The following is a 20,899-nucleotide window of genomic DNA, read 5'->3' as shown; positions in this document are numbered from 1 at the left end:
TGGGGAGCAGCCCTGCAGGAAGGGGCCTGGGGGTGCTGGTGGGCAGCAGCTCAGTAGTAGCCAGCAGCGTGCCCTGGTAGCCAAGAGGGCAAACCCCACCCCGGGGCGCCTCAGGCAGAGCATGGCCAGCCGGCCAGGAGAGGGGATTGTCCCGCTGTGTTCAGCGGCGGTGCGGCCTCACCGGCAGCACCGTGCTGGGCCCCACCGCTGGAGAAGGACGTGAAGGTCCTTGAACGCATCCGGAGGAAGGCAAGCAAGGTGGTGAAGGGCTGGCAGGCATGTCCTGTGAGGAGCAGCTGAGGACTTTGGGTTTGCCCAGTGTGGAGCAGAGGAGGCCGAGGGGCGACCTCCTTGTTCTCTGCAGCTTCCTGAGGGGGGGCCGTGGAGAGGGAGGTGCTGAGCTCTTCTCCCCGGGCTCCAGGGACAGGACGCGTGGGAACGGCTCCAAGCTGTGTCAGGGGAGGTTCAGGCTGGACGTGAGGGTGGTCAGACCCTGGAACAGGCTCCCCAGAGAGGTGGTGGGTGCCCCAGGCCAGTCAGTGTTTGAGAGGCATTTGGGCAATGCCCCTAACAACGTCCTGTAGCTTGTGGTCAGCCCTGAAGGGGTCAGGCAGTTGGGCTAGATGGTCATTGTAGGTCCCTTCCAACTGAATTGTTGTATTCTATTCACCCAGTAAATGCAGCATAAACTTGTAGCAATAATGGTAATTACAAGAGTGTTGTCATGATGGTGTTGATGAATATTGGGAACCCAGGTACCGTCAGGTCGTTAGCTCAGACACCTGAATAGTGATGCCTGGCAGCACTCTCTCACAGTCAGTTAGAGAAGAAATACAGAATTAAGTTTCCAACAAAACCCCTCCTTCCCTCTTGCCTCTGTCCTATGGAACTGTATCATACTTCCATATATAAATTAGATTATACTGCTTTTCAGTCACGGGCTCATCAGTGTTGTGGTCTACTTGCTACAAGAGACAATATCTTCTAAGGAAGCACTGCTTACATACAAGTCCCCATAGGATGGTCTGCCGCCTGGGTGTGCACTCGGTGTTCAATGACAATTAACCTCTTGGAATAAGCAGGAGGCATGTTTCTGAGGTTATTTTTTCCACTGATCCTCCATACCTCACTCGTTTTTTACAAGGCTGGCTTGAACACGCCTCTCATAGTTAATGTGGACTGGCTGCAGGTTGTGCAAACTTCTTTTGTGCTATTTTCTCTTTCTCATCTGCTTTCCTATTCAAATCTGTACATGCCACTGTGGGAGTTCTGTGCTTTTTCTGCGTGTGGGTTTTATTGCTAATCACAACAGCGATCACTGAAGAAGTGAGAAAAATGTAACTTAGCTATTGCAGTTGATAAAGTACTTCTAATTCTCAGGCTTTATTGTGTTCAGCCTTTTTGGTTTTATGAATTGTCAGCTCCAGACTACCTAAATTCCACTTAAGAAAGAGAAAAAAAAAATTCAGAGAAGTTGTTCACGTTTACCAGTCTAGTAATATTGTCCTTAACGCTTCCATCTATTTTGAGACTCTGGATCTGAGATGCTGCTATTTGATCAATTTACAGTTTTATTTAAACTCTGTAATGAAAAAAAGCATATAGATATAGACTAGGCCAAATGCAAAACTGTATTTAAAAAAAAAAAAATTGTTTTTCAAAGTTAGACTTATTTAACTTATACATTCCCTGGTTAACAGTTTCTTGAAATCAGGCTTCCTTCTAAAGAATTTATTTTTTTTTTTTGTAGCAATGCAGTAACCCAGGATAATCCATTTGTGTTTTGTTTTTCTTTTAGCAACTGAGATAAATTGCTTGAAAGCCCAAAGGAAAAGAATAAAGTTTGTACGATTTCTTTTAATTTGCCCAGATTTTGCCTTTTATTCCCAGTGTACCATGTCTCATTTAAGTTTTTATTAACATTTCTGACTTTCCTGGGGTAAAGTTTCTCTTCTGTGTTATATATCTTGGCTGGAGGAGTGTGAGTGCAAAACTCTAGGTGTTTTTCCAATAGATTCTGCAAAGACAACCAGAGCAAAAAGCTGTAATAGGGACTGAGAAAAGGCAATGTTGGTACTGCAGACACTGTGTTCCTGAGCTAGAAAGAAGAATCGCCAAATTCCTTTTTGTCGTACTAAAGGAAAAAAAAACCCTTTATTCAAGTTTTGATGAGGCTGTATACTTTACTGTGGGATAGCACATGTGTATTAGGTAATATTCCAGTACTGGCACAGGACCTGGGAATTTATTATTTGAAGAGCTGAAACACCTAGCTGATAAATATTAAGGGGAAGCCAGGAATCTTACTTATTACTTATTTTCATGCTGGATTTCTATCAGTTAACATTCATGTGGAGGAAAAATGTATGGGGAGGGGGAGGAGTGGGGAAAGGAAGATGATCAGCATGGGGCCTTTTCTCCAGAAATCACTATATGATTGTGCATTGTGTACGTTTTGCTTTAGCTCAGTTAAAACAGTGCAGGAAAAGCAAAATAATGATTAAAAAAGCAGTAGGTTTTGGTGGTTGTGGGGTTCTGTTGTTTTTTGGGTTTTTTTTTGTCTTTTTTTCCAGCTTTTAACTTAAATTTTAAATAGACTCCATCAGAATTGCTTTTAAAAAGAGGTTTTCTCAATTCAAGGAATATCCATGTACATCCATGCATAGTAACTACTGTACATTGCTTGTTTGCCCATTGATAATAAAACTCCAGGGAGGATGCAGGAGGAAAGAACTTGTTTGTATTAAGCGTATTGTACAGAAAACTAGGGAGTTGGGGGAGAGTACATACCAAACATCCCCTGTTCCTGGTGCCATGACTATACTAGACCAGGGAGCTACTGAACAGTTTCTGAAAGCAAGAAATGGAAATTCTTACTGAAGCTTCAGTCAGGAGAAACTTCCTTGGTATCAGTCACATTTAAGCATTTAAAAGTATATACATGTAATTTTTAGTTGCTTTGTTTAATTAGGGTCTTTTCTAGTCAGCTGTTTTGGTTTTAGTTTGTTTTTTTTTCCCAGCTGCTGAACACACTGGTTCAAAAATTTTTTTTTTCTTTTTTTTTTTTTTTCTTGGTGCTCAGATGAGTATAGGATCAAACCAGTGGAAGAGGTCAAATACATGAAAAATGGGGGAGAAGATGATCAGAAAATAGCAGCCAGGAACCAAGAAAACTTGGTAAGGATTGAACTTATCGCTTATCTAATGAAATAACATGGCTCTGCTTTTGTAATGAAATATACAACGTGTAGCACATCCAAGCTACAGCTTACATGCAGCAAGAGGATTTTCTCCAAAATGTCTTAACCATCTCCAAAGCTTGCATAGAAGGTGCAAAATATGACTTGTTCCTGCTTGTCTTTCTGAATTAGGCTCTACTTGATCTTGGAGCAAGAGCTTCCACGATTATACTCACTCACCTCTGTTGTAGATCTGAATATACGCTCTTTGAAATGTATGTGTCTATATTGCAAACAAGTTGGTAGTAAAGCAGCAGTGCCCTGCCATTAAGAAAATGACCTACTTATGTAGATATTATTTGCTCTGTGCTTTTTGGTTTTACATATTTTAAAATTCACAGGGAAGGCAGTTTGGAATAGAAAAAGCAATATATTTGTAACATAGCAGTCGCAAGAATCATTTTGTATGTGTTTCTTTTTCCCTGATTTGAGCACCTTGCTGGCTCTTAGTTCCACTTACGGGAAGGAAATCTCAGGTAAACTCTTAGTACTACTTAAAATAACTAAGATGCTGTTGAAGCAGCTTAAAAATCACAGTTGAGTTGCTTCTGGCATTTCTGAGAAGTTGTTTCTTCTCTTCTAAAGCTGAAGGAATGTCGATTTTGTAATTGGCTGACTGGGGCTATGCCCAGTTTAACTTTTTGAAGACATCTCACAGTTATAATAGTTGGGTGAAAAATTTCACATCTGGTTCCATTTGTTCATTGCAGCTTTTCTTCATGTAGGATGGTTTGTTTTTTTCCTTTCATCAGTAAGACCAAAGGGGGAACATCATTAGGAGATTTCAGTGGAACCATAACCATTATCGCCAGCTGAGGATTTACCTTTTGCCATCATTGGGCAGCTGTACAAAAATCCACTGTTTGGGATTTTTTCTTTTCCTGAAGATGTAAGTGAGCTTCAGGCAACCTGGATACTTTATATTCCCTCTTCTAGATACACACAGTTGCCTTTACACAACTACACGTGCATTCCTGTAGTAAAGAACAGAGTTTATTTCTCTGTCCTAACCTTGTTGTTGGAGCGGTGGTTGAGCTGCACGCCACATGATTTCTGCTTCAGTCTCCAGATTTTGCCACCTGCGGTTTTGCATTGCTGATGCTCCAGTGGACGATGCAACTTCAGCTTGCAGCAGGATTTTGGGTTATTTTAGTGCCTCAGAAACATTGCTGAGAATATCACCTTTTCTAGCAGCATCCGCAGTGCATTCAGCTTTATCGCCAGTGTAAGCACGTTTGTTTTGAACTGGAAGAAGTGACTGCAAGAATTTTTTGCTCATTTTATAGACCCCAGTGCTCTGTTAGTAAACAGAGAAAAAGGAAAAATGAGTGCAACCCTCAGGGGTTTTTTTAATTAAAAAATGGAAAAAGTTGAGGAGGTTAAATTTTAAAGTAGCCTTCAGCTGTAGTAGGAGTATCTGCAGAAAATAACATGCCACTTGAATGACAACGAAGAGTTCAGGAAAGCTTATGTCTGTTGAGATGACACAGTCGCTGAAGTTGTGTTCAAAACTAGATAGAGATATTTTACACTTTCGTTAGTGCCTGCTTTCTTGTAGCATCTAAGTGTTAGACTGGTTAAATTTAGGAAGAGACATTTGTACAGCACAGTGCTTATTATTTTATTGACGAGTCATGTTTGATGGAAGCAGTGGGTTTTCTGGAAAATATAACTTAACAAGGAGTTGGAGGGCTGGTATACCTCTCTTTTCTGTCATGTCTATTTGGAGAAAAAAAAAACCCAGACAATAACACAAGGAAGTCTTCCATCAGACAGGATGTATATACTTTAAACCAAAAACCATCTTGCACACCTAAAAGGCCTTATTTTCCTTTTTCTCATCTTACTGTAAGGAGATTACATTGTCTGTAATGTATGCAGCTTTTTAATCCTGGGAATTGTCAAGTCCTCATCACTCCTGGATTTTTTAAAGGGGTTTCTCTGTTCAAGTTCTCCTTAGTAAACATGTTTTAGTTCACTTCTTAGAAGATGGGTTAAGCTACCCATCACTCAGGCTTTAGTTTTCTTAACACGTGAAAAGTTGGCAAGCGTTTACATAATCCCGTCTTCTCATCAGCCATTTCCAGGCAACAGAAAATTTAGGAACAAGAAAAGGCAGTGGGAGAATCAACCAGCCCTCTTCCCTCCTCTCTTGTTTCTTAATCCCACATTTCTTTATTGTCACAGGGCTGCTAATTCACATCTCCTTCAGAAACACAGCCTAGATGAGATGTATAATCTGAATGTCATTATAGTCTGTTCCCTGGGAACTGCTCTGGTGTGGGTTATCTTATCCTCTGGTACTTGTGCTTGAATTATCTTACTCAGATGTCATTGAATTTTTCAGTCCTATTGTCATCACTGTTACTTTTTTTAAGGTATTTTGGAGCCTTGCTTAAAAAAAAAAATTCTGCTCAAGTGAAAATAAAACCGCTTCCCTTACAATTTAGGTTCTGTGATGTGGTGCCATCTCTGCCATTGGTGTTGCAGTATTTCTGAGTCAGGGGAAAAAAAAAATGATGCAAGTAGATAAAGAGAATGGGAGGACGTGGCAGACACCAAGCAAATTGCCATTTTGTACTGGGGTCCTGTGGTCAGGGTCCCAGGCTTTTATTCTGTTTAAAGAGAGAGCTGGAGATGGGCTGATACAAGCGTGGGTATCCCTGGGCTCTGGCAAGCCTCCGACAAGGCTCTGTCAGTGAATCATCTTCTCAGCTTCAGCCTGAGGCTTAAGCACGGCTCAAAACTTGAGCGATGCTGACACTGTAATGCAGAAATACTCCTAAGATGTATTGACACCAGGAATGCCTGTTCTAGGGCTGGCTGTATGCCAGGTGAAACAGAAGATGCTCCATGCAAAGACATTTTCTGGCAGAATCAAAGGCCTCCTTGAATTAAAATGTAGGCTCTTGACGCAGGGGGGGGTGAAAAAAGAAAACAAGAAAAGTTAAAAAAGCCAAGCTTGTTTCAGACTGTCACAGTCAGTTATTGTTTTCCTGCTGTTCCCTTGTATCTGTCGGCCTGATTCATTTCTTTACCCAGGTGGTTTCTCTAGTTCTCTACTTGCCATTGGGATGTCTCTGATCCTGGTTTCGTTCCTTGTACCTCTGGCTACTGGCACCTTCCTGAGCATCCTGCTTGGGATCTCCATCCCCACTTGGTGGGGAGAATCTTGAGCTGACAATCACCCATCCTTGTAGCTTGCAGATGGGAATGGGATGTAGCAGGATTAGGTGCTGGAGAGCTGGGGTTACGCCTTGTGCTGGTACTATGCTCAGCTCAATCAGGGATGTTGGGAGACAAATCTGTGAAGAACTAGTAGATAGATGAAAGAAGGAAGGGATTTGTATTATATACATTTTTTTTTAATCACGGGTGTGGGGCTATATATATTTTTTATACATTTATAAATATTATATATATAAAAGAAAACATGGAAATTGTGCTAATTTTTAAGTGAGATGTGCTTGTGCATAGAAGGCCATGAGCGTGGCGTTACTCTGGAGCAGAAGCAGCAGCTGTGATGGTTATTTGTGCATTTGGAAGCAGAAGGGCTGGCTGTGATGGGTTCTCAGGGTGCTGGGCTGGCTTTGCCCGCCGCGGGCCGGGTGCCGGTGGGGTGGCCGTTGGCTCAGGCGCAGCTTGGTGCCAGCGTGCCAAGTGTGGGGAGGAACCTTTGAGTGCTAAAACTAAACCTCAACTCCCTGAGGATCCACAGCAGCTCTGCAGAACCCCGCTGGGGCAGAAGTGAGCCCCCCTGGGTTTCCCCATCTTTTGTAGCAGGGGCGGCTTATGGGTTGTTTAACGGGTTTATGCTAAGCCTTCTCCAAAACGAAGACAGTTTTATTGACTCTGAGGTAACCACTCAGATGGGAATTTTTGGCCTAAATGTTAGCAAAAGCTAATCACATGTCACAAACCTGGTTTTGTTACTTTGGAAAACTAAAATGCTAAAAATCAGGAAGTATTAATATTTCAAAAGGTTAAATCTATTCTAAAACATACCTGCTACAAGCAGGTATGACTGGAATAAATAACACATTTTACCATTTATAAAGATCTGTTCATTTTTTGTTTGGAAAGGACTCACTGTTTAGCTCCACACCATCGTGTTAAATGTACAGAGTACAATCACAGCAGCCGATTTAACATTCCTAATAGGACAAATTAGTCCTCATTTCCATACTCTCGCAGTTCTAATGGCTTTCCATTGTAAAATTTTATTACCAGAAAAGGTAAAATAAGAAGGCGTGCCGTATTTGTGAAGCTTAGCATTGCTTTGGCAAACCTGACGAGCTGTGTCAGTTTTCCTCTGAGACGGTCTGTGATAGTACAGATACTTCCGAAAATATCAAATACCTAAAGCTACATTTTTTTGTGTTAGGTGGTTAACTCGATATTTATTGCCGTTCAGGATTTGGATGTTTCTGTAACTTTTACTAATAGAAATCTTCTTCTGGTCTGCATTGGCACAGAAGGCTATTTATTAGGATTTTTATGCTTTGTTATCCAAACCCTCAAAACAATTGGGCATAATTCTCTGTTTTGTCCTGAAGCTCCATAGTGAAATTGCGTGTTAGAGCTTGAGATAAATTCCTGCTGGAGTTGGAAGAAAATTGCCTCTCTCCATGGCTCTTGCTATCTCTCACTTTGCCTTTAATAACACGAACAATGTTTTGCCATTTTTTTCCAATAAGTATAAATTTCCACTCCAGTTACCTGCAAATGTAATTTTTGTCAGCCTTGCGTGCGCTGTTATTTCCTAACTGTGTCTCGAGCGTCTCAGCCCAGCTGCTGTTCTCCATTTATCATTCAGCTCTGTAACAGTTAGTATTTCAAAGCCTCAGTCTCAGTGGCTCTGTATGCAACACCAGTTATCATTTTCTGCAGTGATATGTTAAAAGTAGACAGTAGTATCTGATAGATGAAGTGTATGAAATTAAAAGCCTAAGAGAAAACGAGGAAGGAAACAACTGTAATAACTGTATAAAATGTGATATGTGAAAGTGAAGATACTGTGTATAATATAAATATTTAAATAGGTATGCAAAATATGTATTATAGATATATCAATCATAAATATTTTGTGGTGTGTAATGCAAATATTGGCATATGTCTGAATTTCAGATCGATTTAGGAAAATAGCTTTGCTGCCCAGTCTAGGCACTAAAATAAATAAGAAGAAATAAGCTAGTTTAAAGAAATAAGCTAGCTGCCACTCTCTGGGGGTTAAATTTAGTGGGGGTAGTTGTGATGTTTTCCCTTCTACGTATGCAAAATACTACGAGTGCAAATCTGAGCATGAATATACAATTAATTTGGTACTTTAGTGTTTAAAGGCACTGTTGCTTACTATTTCTAGATAAGCTTTGAATTGCTATGTTTTAAATGTGTAACTATATTTATCACAGCACTGTTGTATTACATTGGTGAAGAGCTTTGTAAAAATTAAAATTAGTATCATATTAACGTATACTACGCTACTAAGATTTTGGGCTGTAGTTTCCTAATTATAGATTTTTAAACCATTTTGCAACAATAGTGTGTTTCAAAACAAACAGTTTCAGGATAGAGCTTGCTTGTACTCTGCTTATAAGGGGCAAGAAACCAGAAATGCCCAAGACCAACAGCCCTCAAGCCCTTAAAAAGAAGAGGTTTTCTTGGGTTTTGTCTGCCCTGAAGAGTTTTGGCGTGTGAAATCCAGTGCTGACCCCTCGTTTACTTTTGGTGCTGTACGGAGTATCATCCAGGAGACCCTGTCCCACCGCTGGCACGGTGTCCGCTCCAGGTATGAGCGTTGGGACGACTGCATGATGTTGGTTCATTGTCTGCTCTCAAGGATGGATATCGAGATACCTTTCTGTGTAGAAAGGAGAGGTTATTAACTTCCCTGCCTCTTGCCACCCTATTTGCCTGTCTCATATTTTCAGATATAAAGCCTCAGCTCAACAAAACGCTTGAAGGTGATGTTGGCTCTTCTGTTGGAATCCAGGCAGGGAGAAAAACGCCCTGAAAACTACAGCTTTGGGTCATTCTGGGAGGGGAATAAGAACTTGAGGTGCCCTTTTTCTTTGGTTCCCAGGGCATGAGAATAATAAAAGGACAAAGTGAGCGTTGCCAGATGTGCACGGAGAGTTGATAACGGGGGGGGAGCTGCTGCGCCGCCCACCCGTTGCATCTCCCATAGTCGTGCGGGCTGGAGGAAGGAGCAGAGAAGTTGAGGGCTGCAAAGCATGGCTACTCCCCCACACGTTTTCCCACAAGGAGAGGCATCTGCTTTGCCTAGATGCTGCATCGGCCAAATCCCGGGGCCCTGAGGGCGGTCTGGGGAAACAGGTCCCACAGGCTCCTCGCAGCCCAGCGCAGAGATGCTCGCTCCCCATCTGGACTGCTCCTCTCTGGAGTTCAAGGAATAAACCACAGAACCAAAGCCGCTGCTACAAAACGCAACTACAGAACGAGTAAGTGAATGAAAGCCAGGGATTAAAATGTGAAACCAACGGAAGGATAGACGAGCGTTGTATCAAGCTCCTTGCTGCCGGCGGTGGCAGGGTTAGGCTGAAGGAGCGGCATCCCGCGCCCCACGGGCAGGCTGGGGCACCCCAGAACCACCCTGCCCCAGGCAGAGTCGCGCTGAACAAATGGTGTGCCCCACTCAGTGCAGAGGAATTTTGCTTTTTACTTTTATTAGGCGAGACCTAAGATATTCCCCTGGGAATATATAATTGCTTATTGGATGCATTTTCCTCCAGTCTTCATCGGTAGGGTCTGGATCGGTGCATTTTATGCTGCACGTACTCACAGGTTCCCTTTCCCAGGGAAATTAAAATTATAAAATCATCCTTTGGGTTATTTTCTTTTTTTCAAAGTCTGAGATCCTAAATGAATGCTGCCCTATCGCTATCAGTACTAAGTAATTGCAACATTTTGATTTTCATAAACCAGCTTCTCCAGTGTTCTTGGAAGAAATGCATTTGCAGCTGAATTAGAAGTGCATGGAAAAGATATTGTTACTAGAGCCAGTTATTTTAAATGCCATGCTTATTTCCATATTGCCCATTTCATTTCAAATTTGCAGTGATATTCTTCAAAGAATGGTTTCTCGTAATGAATTTATGACAGTTTTAGCTCATTCCACTTACGGGTCACTGCATATTATATAGACATCAAAGTAAATGATTGCCCTGAGTATTAATATTCTTTTTCTTCCAGATTCCATTAAAAACGGTTTTGGTGCAAGAAGTATTAATTTTTCATCTAGTATTTAACTTCTGAAAATCTATAAAATAAGTGGATACTATTAAAAATGCTTTTAGCAAGTTGGAAAATAACATACAAACTGTCCTCCAGATACATTTCTTCAGGCTGATCCTTGTTTCAGTCTTCACCCTCTGTTGAGTAAATCTTCATAGTGGTCTATTAAGAGGTAGAATAATACAATTTATTAGGCTCTTGATGGATGTGATTTTAAAGTAGAAAGCTTAAAAAAAAAAAAAAAAACAACGATATTTCTTTTTAAGCATATTAAAATAACAGTGTCCAGAAGCAACATGTAATTGCAGTCTTGCTGGTGTTTGCTAGGGGAAAAAAACAGTAGTGAAAGTGTAATGCCCAAGAGCCTTGGGCAGGTGTCAGGAGCAAGTTTTCAGGATCAGCTACATTGTCTGTGTAAAGGATTCTTGCAAAACCTGCTGAGATGTTCCTGTCACCTGTGGGAGCAGATCATTTTCCATACGGGTTGTGTTTTTTCCATGTATCATTTTAATGGGTGGGTTTCTGCCTGAGGTTTTTTTCCTCTCTCTGGGAAGCTGGTCCTGTTGAGAAGGAAGATGGATGAGGAGTGGTTGGTAAAAAGAGGAGTCGGCAGCAGTGGCAGGGTGGCTGTTGGGAGCGAAGGATGCTGCTGGCTTTGAAATCCTCCTCCCACACAAACCGTATTGCTCCTCAAGGTCCTCTTGAAAGTCCAGCTGAGCAGCTCTCCCCTCACCATCAGGCCCTGGCTGAAAATTCACTTTGCCAAGGAAGTCTGTTTTCGCCGCAGTCCTGCCTAGGACCTAACGTGCAAAACTTAAAGCACTGCTGCTCGTTGGCGTCGGACTTCTGCGGACCACGTCAGCCAGGGCTTGTAGCTGTCAGCGTCTGAAGCCCAAGGTGGATGCTGCTACGGTGAGCTCTGGGGGTGGCAGGAGGATGGGCACGGTGACATTTCCCCCTCACCCCAAGTATACTGTCCCACCAGCAACCACGAGCCTGCTGGGTTTTTCTCAGATCCTCTCATTATCGTCATTCTGGTGCATGAAGTTATCAAGGCCATGGGCATCGGGTGCATGTTTTGGACACACAGCTTTCAACGCTGCTTTCCAGGAGGAGGTATAGAAATGTATACTGTTCCCTATAATAGTTTATTGTGAACTTTGCGGTAAACCAGCCTGCGTTGCAGCGCTACCAGCATTTGAAAATTAGTCAGTTGGCCAAAATATATCGATTATATACAAAACTGATTATTTTAAAACATTCTACATAAAGCTCTGGAAGTTTTTGATTTAAGTGTTTCTTTCTTGACTGTGAGGACTGGGAACCTTTTTCTCCCTTTTTTCTTCCTTTTAGGGCTGAGATTTTTTTAATTATTATTTTTTAAGAGCTTGAGCATCTCAAAATGTGAGGAACTGAAGTTTTAAGAAAGATGAGCAATAAGATTTTGAAAGCTGTCAGTAATAGAAGCTCTCTGTATCATCTGTTTTGGTACTTCCTTTTCAGCAATTGCCTGGTAGGTGTTAATTACTAATTCTGCTCTTCTGGAACAGAGGACAAGACAAGATACAGGCAGAAACGAATATGGAGAAATGCCTAAAATCATCAAAAGTTACTGTTGGAGAATAAAGCTGGCAAATCCAGGCAGCGGTGCTGACTGCTAGCCTGGGAGTCCCGGGGTGGGAGCACCACTGACCACTGGTGAGCTGCTGTCTCCTGTCCTCCTGCCTCGTTTCAGTAACGGCGAGGTAGAAGTTCATCCTTTCATCTGTTCAGATTTAATTATAGACGATATTTTATGGGTTTGCTCAAGCTTTCTCTTCAGGCATAGGACTCCTTCGGATGAGGTAGTTGTGGAGAAAACATAAGGCCTGGGATTTACATATCTGGTGAGATACTAATTTCAGACTATTTAAGTACAGGAAGATAACAAGCAAATTTATCCATAGATATTTCATCAGATAGTTAAGCAGCCTTAATCATCTCTGGTTTAGTTTGAATACAGTATTGCACCTGCAAAAGAAGGTTTCAAGGTGCTGAGAGATGGGATGTGCCATTTTAGACCCCAAAACAATACTGAAGTTATTAATTTTAATTTACTGAAGCTGGGTGGTGCCCTTGGAGGGGTGGGACATTCAGTGTTGGTTTAAGGCAAATCCTTCTTAAAGTCAGTGTGGTTTTGCTGTAGCGTGTTTATACTGTGGCTGTTTTTTTCAGTGGAAAAAAGTGTTTTCTTTTGTGAACTTCCCTAACTAATGTCTTCAAACACCAGTTAAAAGAGGTGAACTTGAAGCCAGTCAAACGAACTGTTGTCTGCTCTATGTAAAAGATCTCCTGCACGCAGTTCTCAGGATGTAATGCTCCGCCGTGGCTGGGGTCCTGACAGGTGCTTCCTTCTCTCCTACCTTTATCCTGTGTTTCTCTGACCAACACCAACACTTTGGTCCCCTGGCCTGTTTACAGAGAAGTGCATCTTTAAGGTGGTTTCTAGTAGCTGGGAGCTCAGCTTGCCCACACTGAATTGCGATGGCTTTGTATAGACTTGGAAGTCAAATTTAAAGGTGAGGACTGACCGTTATGAAGGGATGGGATTTGTTCGTGTTTTTAGGGAAGAGATTGCTTCTGCTGTCTTCTGAGGTTGGTGACAGCTGGTTTGGTCTCAAACACAACGAAACAGATGACACTTGACAGCTCTCTAGTGCAAAGCAGACCTCAATGTCCACGTTGGATGTCTCTCTTGGGTGGAATTTAATGCATCTTCTTGAGTGACAGGCAAGAAAGGTGGCATCTTGTGCGGCCAGCATAGCTGCTAGGGTGAGCACAGCCCCAAAGAGGAATCTGTGGTAGCGACTGCTGAAGGCGAGTGGGAGTTAAACACCCGTCCTAGGAAGAGGTTGGAGCGGTAAAGGAGGGTGGAAAAAACATGCAAGATGGGAAGAAAAGGGGAAAAGGAGCAAAAACACTACTAGGAGAGGTGAGAAGAGGTTCAGAGAGCTCTGCAGCCCTGAACTTCTCAGCTTGCCCTCGACGAGGAGAGACATTGTTCCCGTAAGCAGTGGGGCACCCGAAGTAGCCCACAGGGCTGCCTTAATGAGACACGCTCCTCATTAGGGATGTGTCGGAAATCACAGAGGTTTTGTTCAGCAAAGGCACCATACCACCAGCCAACGTTTTACTTGGCATTAAATCCACGTTGTGGTAGCTGAGGGCACTCATCAGCTCTAAAACCAATTTTGATGTGGCCTTTCTGATGTAGGTGGGAGCTTATTCTCATAGCATTTCTTTCCAGGTGGTTTGTGAGCGATCTGGTGATTTCACGTGATCTGTCCCAGTTTAATCCCACAGGGATTGCCATGGTCACACCCAGTGTTGTCCTGTAGGAGATGGGTCAGGTCCCGGGTCTCTGTGCTTCGTTCTGATGGTCTTACTGGCCGTATCGGTGCAGAGACTTTAATCAGGCAGGTCTCAGCTTTCGTCGTGAACAGCACATGGTTGCAGCATGTTGCATAATCTAGATTTGCCATTATTTGAGAAACAGTTTTCTAATTTATTTTTCAAGTGAGCCTTTTCAGTTTTGAATTTGCTGCTTTTCTCTTAAAAGCCCTGCTGCTCCTCTGTTACGGGATTAGAAAACCAGAAGCTTCCCATCCATTTTGCACCATTATTGTTTTGAAACACTTGCATTGTGTCTCATTTTTTTACATAAACAGTGCCTTTTTTTCCATTATCCAATCCATATGAGACTTTCTTCATCACCTAAATTCTTTTTAGTGTGTTTTTGCCACACTCATCTTAGTTATTTAGTAAGAAATGTAAAAAAAAAAAAAAACTTTTAGAAACAACATACAGTAAAAGATCCAAGAGTGAGGAGTACTCACAGGAATAAAAGTTGTAGCAGGAGAGCACTAATTATTGAACTAATCTTCAGAAAGACAGTATCTATTGTACTGAATGAGCATGAAACATTATTTTCCTGTTTCAATAGTTGCTGCTTTTGGTAGGTTTTCCACCCATTATGCAAGTGTATGCTCACATTGTTATTGAGCAGGAAAGTTTTTCACCGCTGCAGCAGTTGTTTTGTATTTGTTTGCTTGATATTTTGGTTGTGCTTCATCACAGTATGTGAATGAAGTTGGTAAATATTTAAAATCCACTGTGGAGAAAATGATGGTATTTTGTATGAAAAGATTTGAAACCACAGTGGACATTTTTAAGTGTTTGTTTTTGTTTGTTTTTTTTTTTTTTTTTTCCTGTTGTTGTTTTAATTATTTCAGGGAAATGAGAGGTCTCTGCAGGGGCTGGGCTACCTGGGCATTTTATCAGTTTAGGCTTGCTGGGACAGTGCTGCAGTGAAGGCCACATGCGGGCAGAAGACATCGTGATTTAATGATGCCTTTCCTAGAGAAAGGGAAAGAGAACTGGAGACAGCTGTTGGGGAAGCTCATTAACTGTATTAACAGGCTCGTTGAGCTCTTTAGCCTTAATTACTGCTTGCTTAGGGTGACAGGCTTGGCAAATCCAGGTCTCCCCGAGACCTGGCGTGAACTCAGGAGGCGCTCCCCGGTTCGCTCTCCTGCTGCCGCGCGTTTTGGGACCGGCAGGAAGGTAACAAGGTTCCTCAGCCTACGTTGGCCCCCCTTGCCGAGGGCGCTTGCTGGTGCCAGGGCGGCCACCACAGAGGTCTCCAGGGTGGTGTGAAGCCGTGGGACGATCCGCAGGGAGGAGGTGAGTGAACCAGGAGGCGGGGATTTATTCCTGGTGGTGGGTAAAAGTGGGGTCGTGTAACCTACACCCACAGACAGAGGAGACCAACGACATTCCTGGTGTTCTTGAGATGTTGATGGTGCCCTGTACAAACTCCGCTGAAAAAAGAAACTAGAAGCATGGTAGACTTGTGAAGAGGAGGGATATAAATGTAATGTTTTCAGGAATTTTTTGGGGATATTAAATGAAATTGAAGGAATTTTTTCATTTTTATTTTTCTAAATGAGAAGCATTTTCAATTGTTTATTTATTTAGGTAAGGTGCCTGGAGCATTGATTAGGCGCTTGCCAAATAGAATCAGCATAAGCAATTTTTAATCTGACAGAGTTGAAGGTGGCAGCTTACACTCCCATTTTAGATAGAGGGATGGAGGCTGGAGTTGGGACTGGCAACTTTTGGGGTTCGCATCAGCTCTGCGGCAGTGATCTCCCTCTCCAGCAAGCGGTGGGGCACTGCTGGCATTTTCGGTGTCGCTGCCAGCGCTGGCTAGTCAATGTGAAATTCCCTGTATCGGGTGTCTGCCTCTACTACAGATTCTTCAGCCATCTCTAAGGTTAAAACGATGAGCGTATCTGTCCGCCTGTACTACGTATGCTTAAACCAGGGCTGGAAGGGGCTCGGCCTGATTTTTTTTTTTTTTCACTGTAATTTCTCTTTTTGGCTTTGGTTGCTCCTCTTTGCTTTTGCGGATAGCCAAGACCAGCTGCTGTACGGGCAGCTGGAAGACTCAAGTGCATGTGTTGGAAGGGATTTATTTCTGCATTTCAACTGGTGGAAAGAGGAGGAGAAAATTGGACTAGGAGAAGGGGAATGAGTGTAAGATTATAACCTACAAGGACTCGTTTTTTTTTTTTTTTTTAGTAAAAAGAAAAACAAAGTCAGGGAGGAATATAAACCTATGAAAATAAATTTATGCCTGTAAAAGCAAGCACTTTGATACTATGAAAATGCCGGGCAGATAATTCGGGCTCTTGTGTGTCCAGAGGACGATGCAGTTTGGAGTTACATGTAGGTATGTTAGATAATAAATCTCTTGTATATGTGAATAATTTTTAATGTGAAGCACTAGTTTACACAGATAACAAAGTAATACTGAACTAAGCTAATACGCAGCTTACTGAACAGTCTCGTGTTCATTCTTACTGGGAAGAAAACCTTTTTTTGACTTTAAATTGTTTGCTCCTTGCTCCTGCAAGAAGCAGTATTAGAGTTCAAACACAGCTCTGCAGTGCTCTGCTTTCATCTCCCACGCTTGACCTGCCCAAACCGCACTGGCTGCGTACTACTGCGTGCTGCTTTATCTAATATGTAATCTTTCCATAGGATAGCATCAAAGACTGGCAGCTTTAAATAAAATAAACAAGCTGCCGGATAGTCTATGCATGGGAACGCAAACCCAGTGCTTTTTAATTATGTAATAATATTATAATTTTGTGTGTGTATATATATATTTAAATGTAGTTTACATTACAGCAGCACCTGAAGGCAATAGTTGGGATTCAGAAGCAGCTGCTCTGCCTGCAAACACAGCAAAAAGGGACTCATATACCAATTCTTCCCAAAAATTCCATCCAAACCAGCACTTTTATTCCAACATCCATGTGCTTCCAGGGGAGCAACCTGGGAGTAAGTTTCCAAACCCCAAGGTATTAAACAAAAGGCAAATGCTGGAGAGGGTAAAGGCATGGTATGTAGCACAGCGCGATGTGCTGCTGTCCTCTTCCCCCAGGATTTGGGTGTTGGACTCCGAAGGGACAGTTTGGATGGGATGGGAGGGAACACACTGTCAACCTGCCCTTTTCCCTTGCTTTCCTTCTTTTCTTTAGCCATGCAGAGAAATGAAGCTGTTGTGAGAGAGGCAGGAGGGACAGATTTGACTGTCACGCATGGTGGAAACCAGGGGAAGATTTCAGGGTTGAAGAGATGCTGGTAATGTCATACTTCTGCCGGTGAAACGCCGCGGGTTTGCCAGCTCACCCTCTCTTTTTAGACCTGGAGAGCACATTGCCTTAGCAAGCCTATCTGAGCTAAACATAGGAAATCCTCAGCCCTTTCAGGTGACTGGAGGGGCTCTGAAATAACTGGCTTCAAGTTGCTTCACTAAAAGCGAGTCAAGGTCAAAACGTGCTTTGTTTTTTATAAGGGCTTGGCTGGGTGCACAAGTTTAGCAGCTTGTATGTTTGTGGGATTTGTTGCTTCTGGAGATCTCCTGGCTCTCTAAGTCACTCCGTCCTGTCCAGCTTTTCCAAAGATTAACATCCGTATGGGAACGCTGTCTCTGAATCAATGTTTACGCTCATTTCCTTCCTAGGGAAAACGTTCAGCAAGGAAATGGGACTTCGGCAGCGCTGTGAAAGTGGTGGCAGCAGATGCGAGGAGACGGTGGCACGTCTTCCCAAAGTACAGCTTGTTCTTAGCCGGTTGTGTATTGAGTTTTTTGTATCCTGCTTTTTTTTTTTTTTTTTTTCTTTTTTTAAAAAAAAAAAAGGCAAGCAGAAATCTTTACCGAGCTAAAGGCATTGCTCTGCCTTGCCGCGAACCCAGCCAGGGCTGGCCACCAGCCAAGCCTTTGCTAGCCGCAGCCTGCACACCATGTAACTCCTCTAAGAATAGCCCCAGTGCTCTTTTAAAAAAGCCCCCATCCCCTCAAAAAAAAAAAAAAAAAAAAAAAAGAAAAAGATTTTAGCAATGCATTGTCTTCATCCCTGTTGTCAAGAGGTGGATCTTGGAGGGGATTTTTTTTTTCCCCCTACGACAATGTCCGTTGTTTCGTCTGTGCCTTCAATGAGCTATCGCTAATGCTGAGAAACATTTTTGGACTTAATGCAGTGAGTCAGGGCTTAGCCATAAATTGGTCATGGGATAGAAAGGATACAGATTGTCTGTTACCCAGTGTCTAGTTTCAGCGATTTCAGAAACATGACCAATTTCTCAACCGATGTTAATTAGACTCATAACTCTTTCTGAGATGATCTAAGGCAAGGATTAATTATAAAAGTTTCTCAGTGTTGGAACATGTTTCTTTAGTTAAAGTTTGGCATGCTTTCATTTTACGTTTAGCATGAAGAATTTTCCTCTGCTTAAAATCCCTAAATACACCATTATATCTAGCTATGTAAATAACCATATTTATGAGTTTATCTAAACAAATCTAACAGTTAAATGGGAAAAACACATAAAAGGGCCAGACTCTACCTGCCAATTCAAAGGCTCATCGAGTGGACTTGCATATTCCTCGTGGGCTTGGTTGTATTTTGGAAGCTGTTCTTCTGGCTGTACTTGATTTCTCACTTAAAAAACACCATAGATTATTTTCCTATCTTCATTTTAAAAATAAGTGACCTAAGTAAGTGCCCTTAACGTGCTTCTCCTTTTGTCTCCATAGGTAGGGACTTTTCCAGGGCTAGCTCAGTGGAGTTTTGATGGACATGGGGATCCAGTAGTCCCATGTTAAACTACCTCCTTTGGTTATATTTTCTTAAAATTGTCCGTAAAATTGTGAGGGTGTGAAAATACCCAGTTGGCATCAACCTCATCGGTTCACCTTTCAGAAAATCTAAGTAAAAATGGTCAAATGGGTATATGGAAGGCATAGTTTGACTTGATGGTATACATTCACAAAAGGCTAGATGAGATGACATGTCTTCTCTCCATTTTCTGTGCTCCTTATTTTCCTGGGGGTAAATTTTAGCAGATTTTCACAACGTAGCATCAGAACTTTCTCAGTTAAGGATCCCTGCACTAGTTTGGAAAACTTGGCCACATTTTAGTGTTGTTGACTTTTTAACTTCATAAAGCTCTCTTCTTATGATTAAGTCACATAGCCAAATAGCGATGTCATTTTTTTTTTGTACCATACTTCTGTGAGTGCTTTAAAACATAAGAGATTCAAATCTAGCTGCTATGACTGCTGTGTTTAAAGTTCTTTTTCTAGAAAAGGTTTGCATTAACCTGTCCTTGAGCTTAGGTAACATAATAGAAAATCATTGGGGATTTTTGGTTGTAATAAATTTAGACTTAGATTCTTATCATATGTTAATGTTTTTAATAATCTGACACTACAGATCTCCCTAGTTTTATGGCCTATACTTATGACTCCTGAATTATGTATGCTGATGATTACTATGCGAATGTAAGTTATTAAATTGATTTTTATGATGGTTGCATAGAGCATAAAGCTGAGTTCACTTAAGGAAATAAAAATGATGCAAACATGAAGCACTAAAATAATAACAAAAGTCTTTTGTGTCATGTTGCGTGACGAGCCACGGAGGGATTTGTAATTTAGCTTTCCACTGAAGCCCTTTTGTGAAGTGGTGCTCCAGTATCACTCACCCTCCAGCTCTCAGTGTCCCCAAACTTGGCCCGGTTACCAGTGAAGCAAAATGTATTGGATCCACTTTGAGTTTACAAATGGCGGCAGATTAATTTGGAAAGACAGATTACAAATATGCATCATAGCCACAGTCTGAGTCCTATAAAAGTGATGTATGGCTGGTGCGGACTGATAAAAATTCATATCAAGGGAACAGCTTAATTAACTATTCTTGATTAAAGTAGTACAGTATGTGAATTTAATAGCTTGTCTTCAAAAGCAGAATGTGAAATCTCTTATTACTTTGGTGTATCTTGCTGGCAAATTGTGAGCTGCCAGAGGTTCTTCGTGATTAATTGAGTTTAGAGGAACTTAATAGAGGGGTGGGAGATACCAAATAATTATTCTGCTCTTGCTTCAAGCTCATTGCCTTATGTGAATAAAGAAGTTGTCAGGAACAAAGTCATGGGAGTGGACTAGGAATAGTTATTGATAGCTGTCAGGAAAGGGAAGGCATATTGGCATTGCGAAGAAAGGACTTCAGTTGAATACCACCGTCAAGTTGTTGGGTGGTGAAATAGTTAACAGCATTGCCATTCCAACTTCCAAGTTAATGGTCGATTTATATGTCATCGTGGTTGTTGGGGTCATTGTCGGTATGGAGAACAGAAGTTCATTGTGTCTCACTTCCGTCGTCTTTTAGGTTGAGCAGCTCTAGTTACTGAAGTGTTTTCTCGGTGGTCATGCTTTGTGGAGCTCTAATTGTTCTTGTGGTTCTTGGGGACCTTCTTGGTGCATGTAACTGAAGGTGGTCACGTATCCTGCAGTCTGTTACACCTTTTACATGCATCAGTGTGATGCTTATCTTTTTCACAAGATGGTGATATTGATGGCTCATGTCCAACAAGCTTCTAGATCCTGTTTGGCAGAATTACTACATAAGCGGGTGTTTCCATGTTATATATATCCAGTTGATTATTCCTGCCTAAGTGCAATACCTAGCACTTGGGCCCTGTCTGAATCATCTCCTGTCTTTTTCAGTACATTTCTCCAAGTTGTCAGGATAACTTTGAATCCTGCGAAGTAGAGTCTTTCCTGGTTTGATGGTCTCTGTGGTTCTGGAAAGCAGTTGTAGTCTCCAATTCATTATTATTCATCATCCCAGTGCCTAATCCAGCTCCAGGACAGATACCAACAAAATTCTACTTGATGTATTTCTCCATTTTAACAATGTGCCATCGTAAACTACCTTCTGTATGGCTTCCCAACCAGCTTTGCACTTATCCTAGAGTGCTTTCATCTAGTAGGTCTAGATAAACAGACTTACTTT

The 20,899-nt window shown here is 41.9% G+C and overlaps 1 protein-coding gene across 7 annotated transcripts in view; it reads left to right on the top strand.

The window, feature by feature from the left end:
- CUNH1orf21 (chromosome unknown C1orf21 homolog) overlaps positions 1-20,899 on the top strand; it is a 132,752-nt gene that overhangs the window by 73,600 nt on the left and 38,253 nt on the right. For all 7 annotated transcript variants that reach the window (XR_006166997.1, XM_042807646.1, XM_042807654.1 and 4 more), the window contains one exon: positions 3,083-3,177. Coding sequence is in view for 6 of the 7 variants with exons in the window: in XM_042807646.1 (XP_042663580.1) it covers positions 3,083-3,177 (95 nt within the window). In the remaining variant the exon portion in view is untranslated. The remainder of the gene's footprint in view (positions 1-3,082; positions 3,178-20,899) is intronic.

Source organism: Tyto alba, unplaced genomic scaffold (assembly GCF_018691265.1).
Source record: "Tyto alba isolate M040663 unplaced genomic scaffold, T.alba_DEE_v4.0 Super-Scaffold_1000006, whole genome shotgun sequence".
Lineage (NCBI taxonomy): Eukaryota > Metazoa > Chordata > Aves > Strigiformes > Tytonidae > Tyto > Tyto alba.
This window is presented reverse-complemented; position numbering and strand designations above follow the sequence as displayed.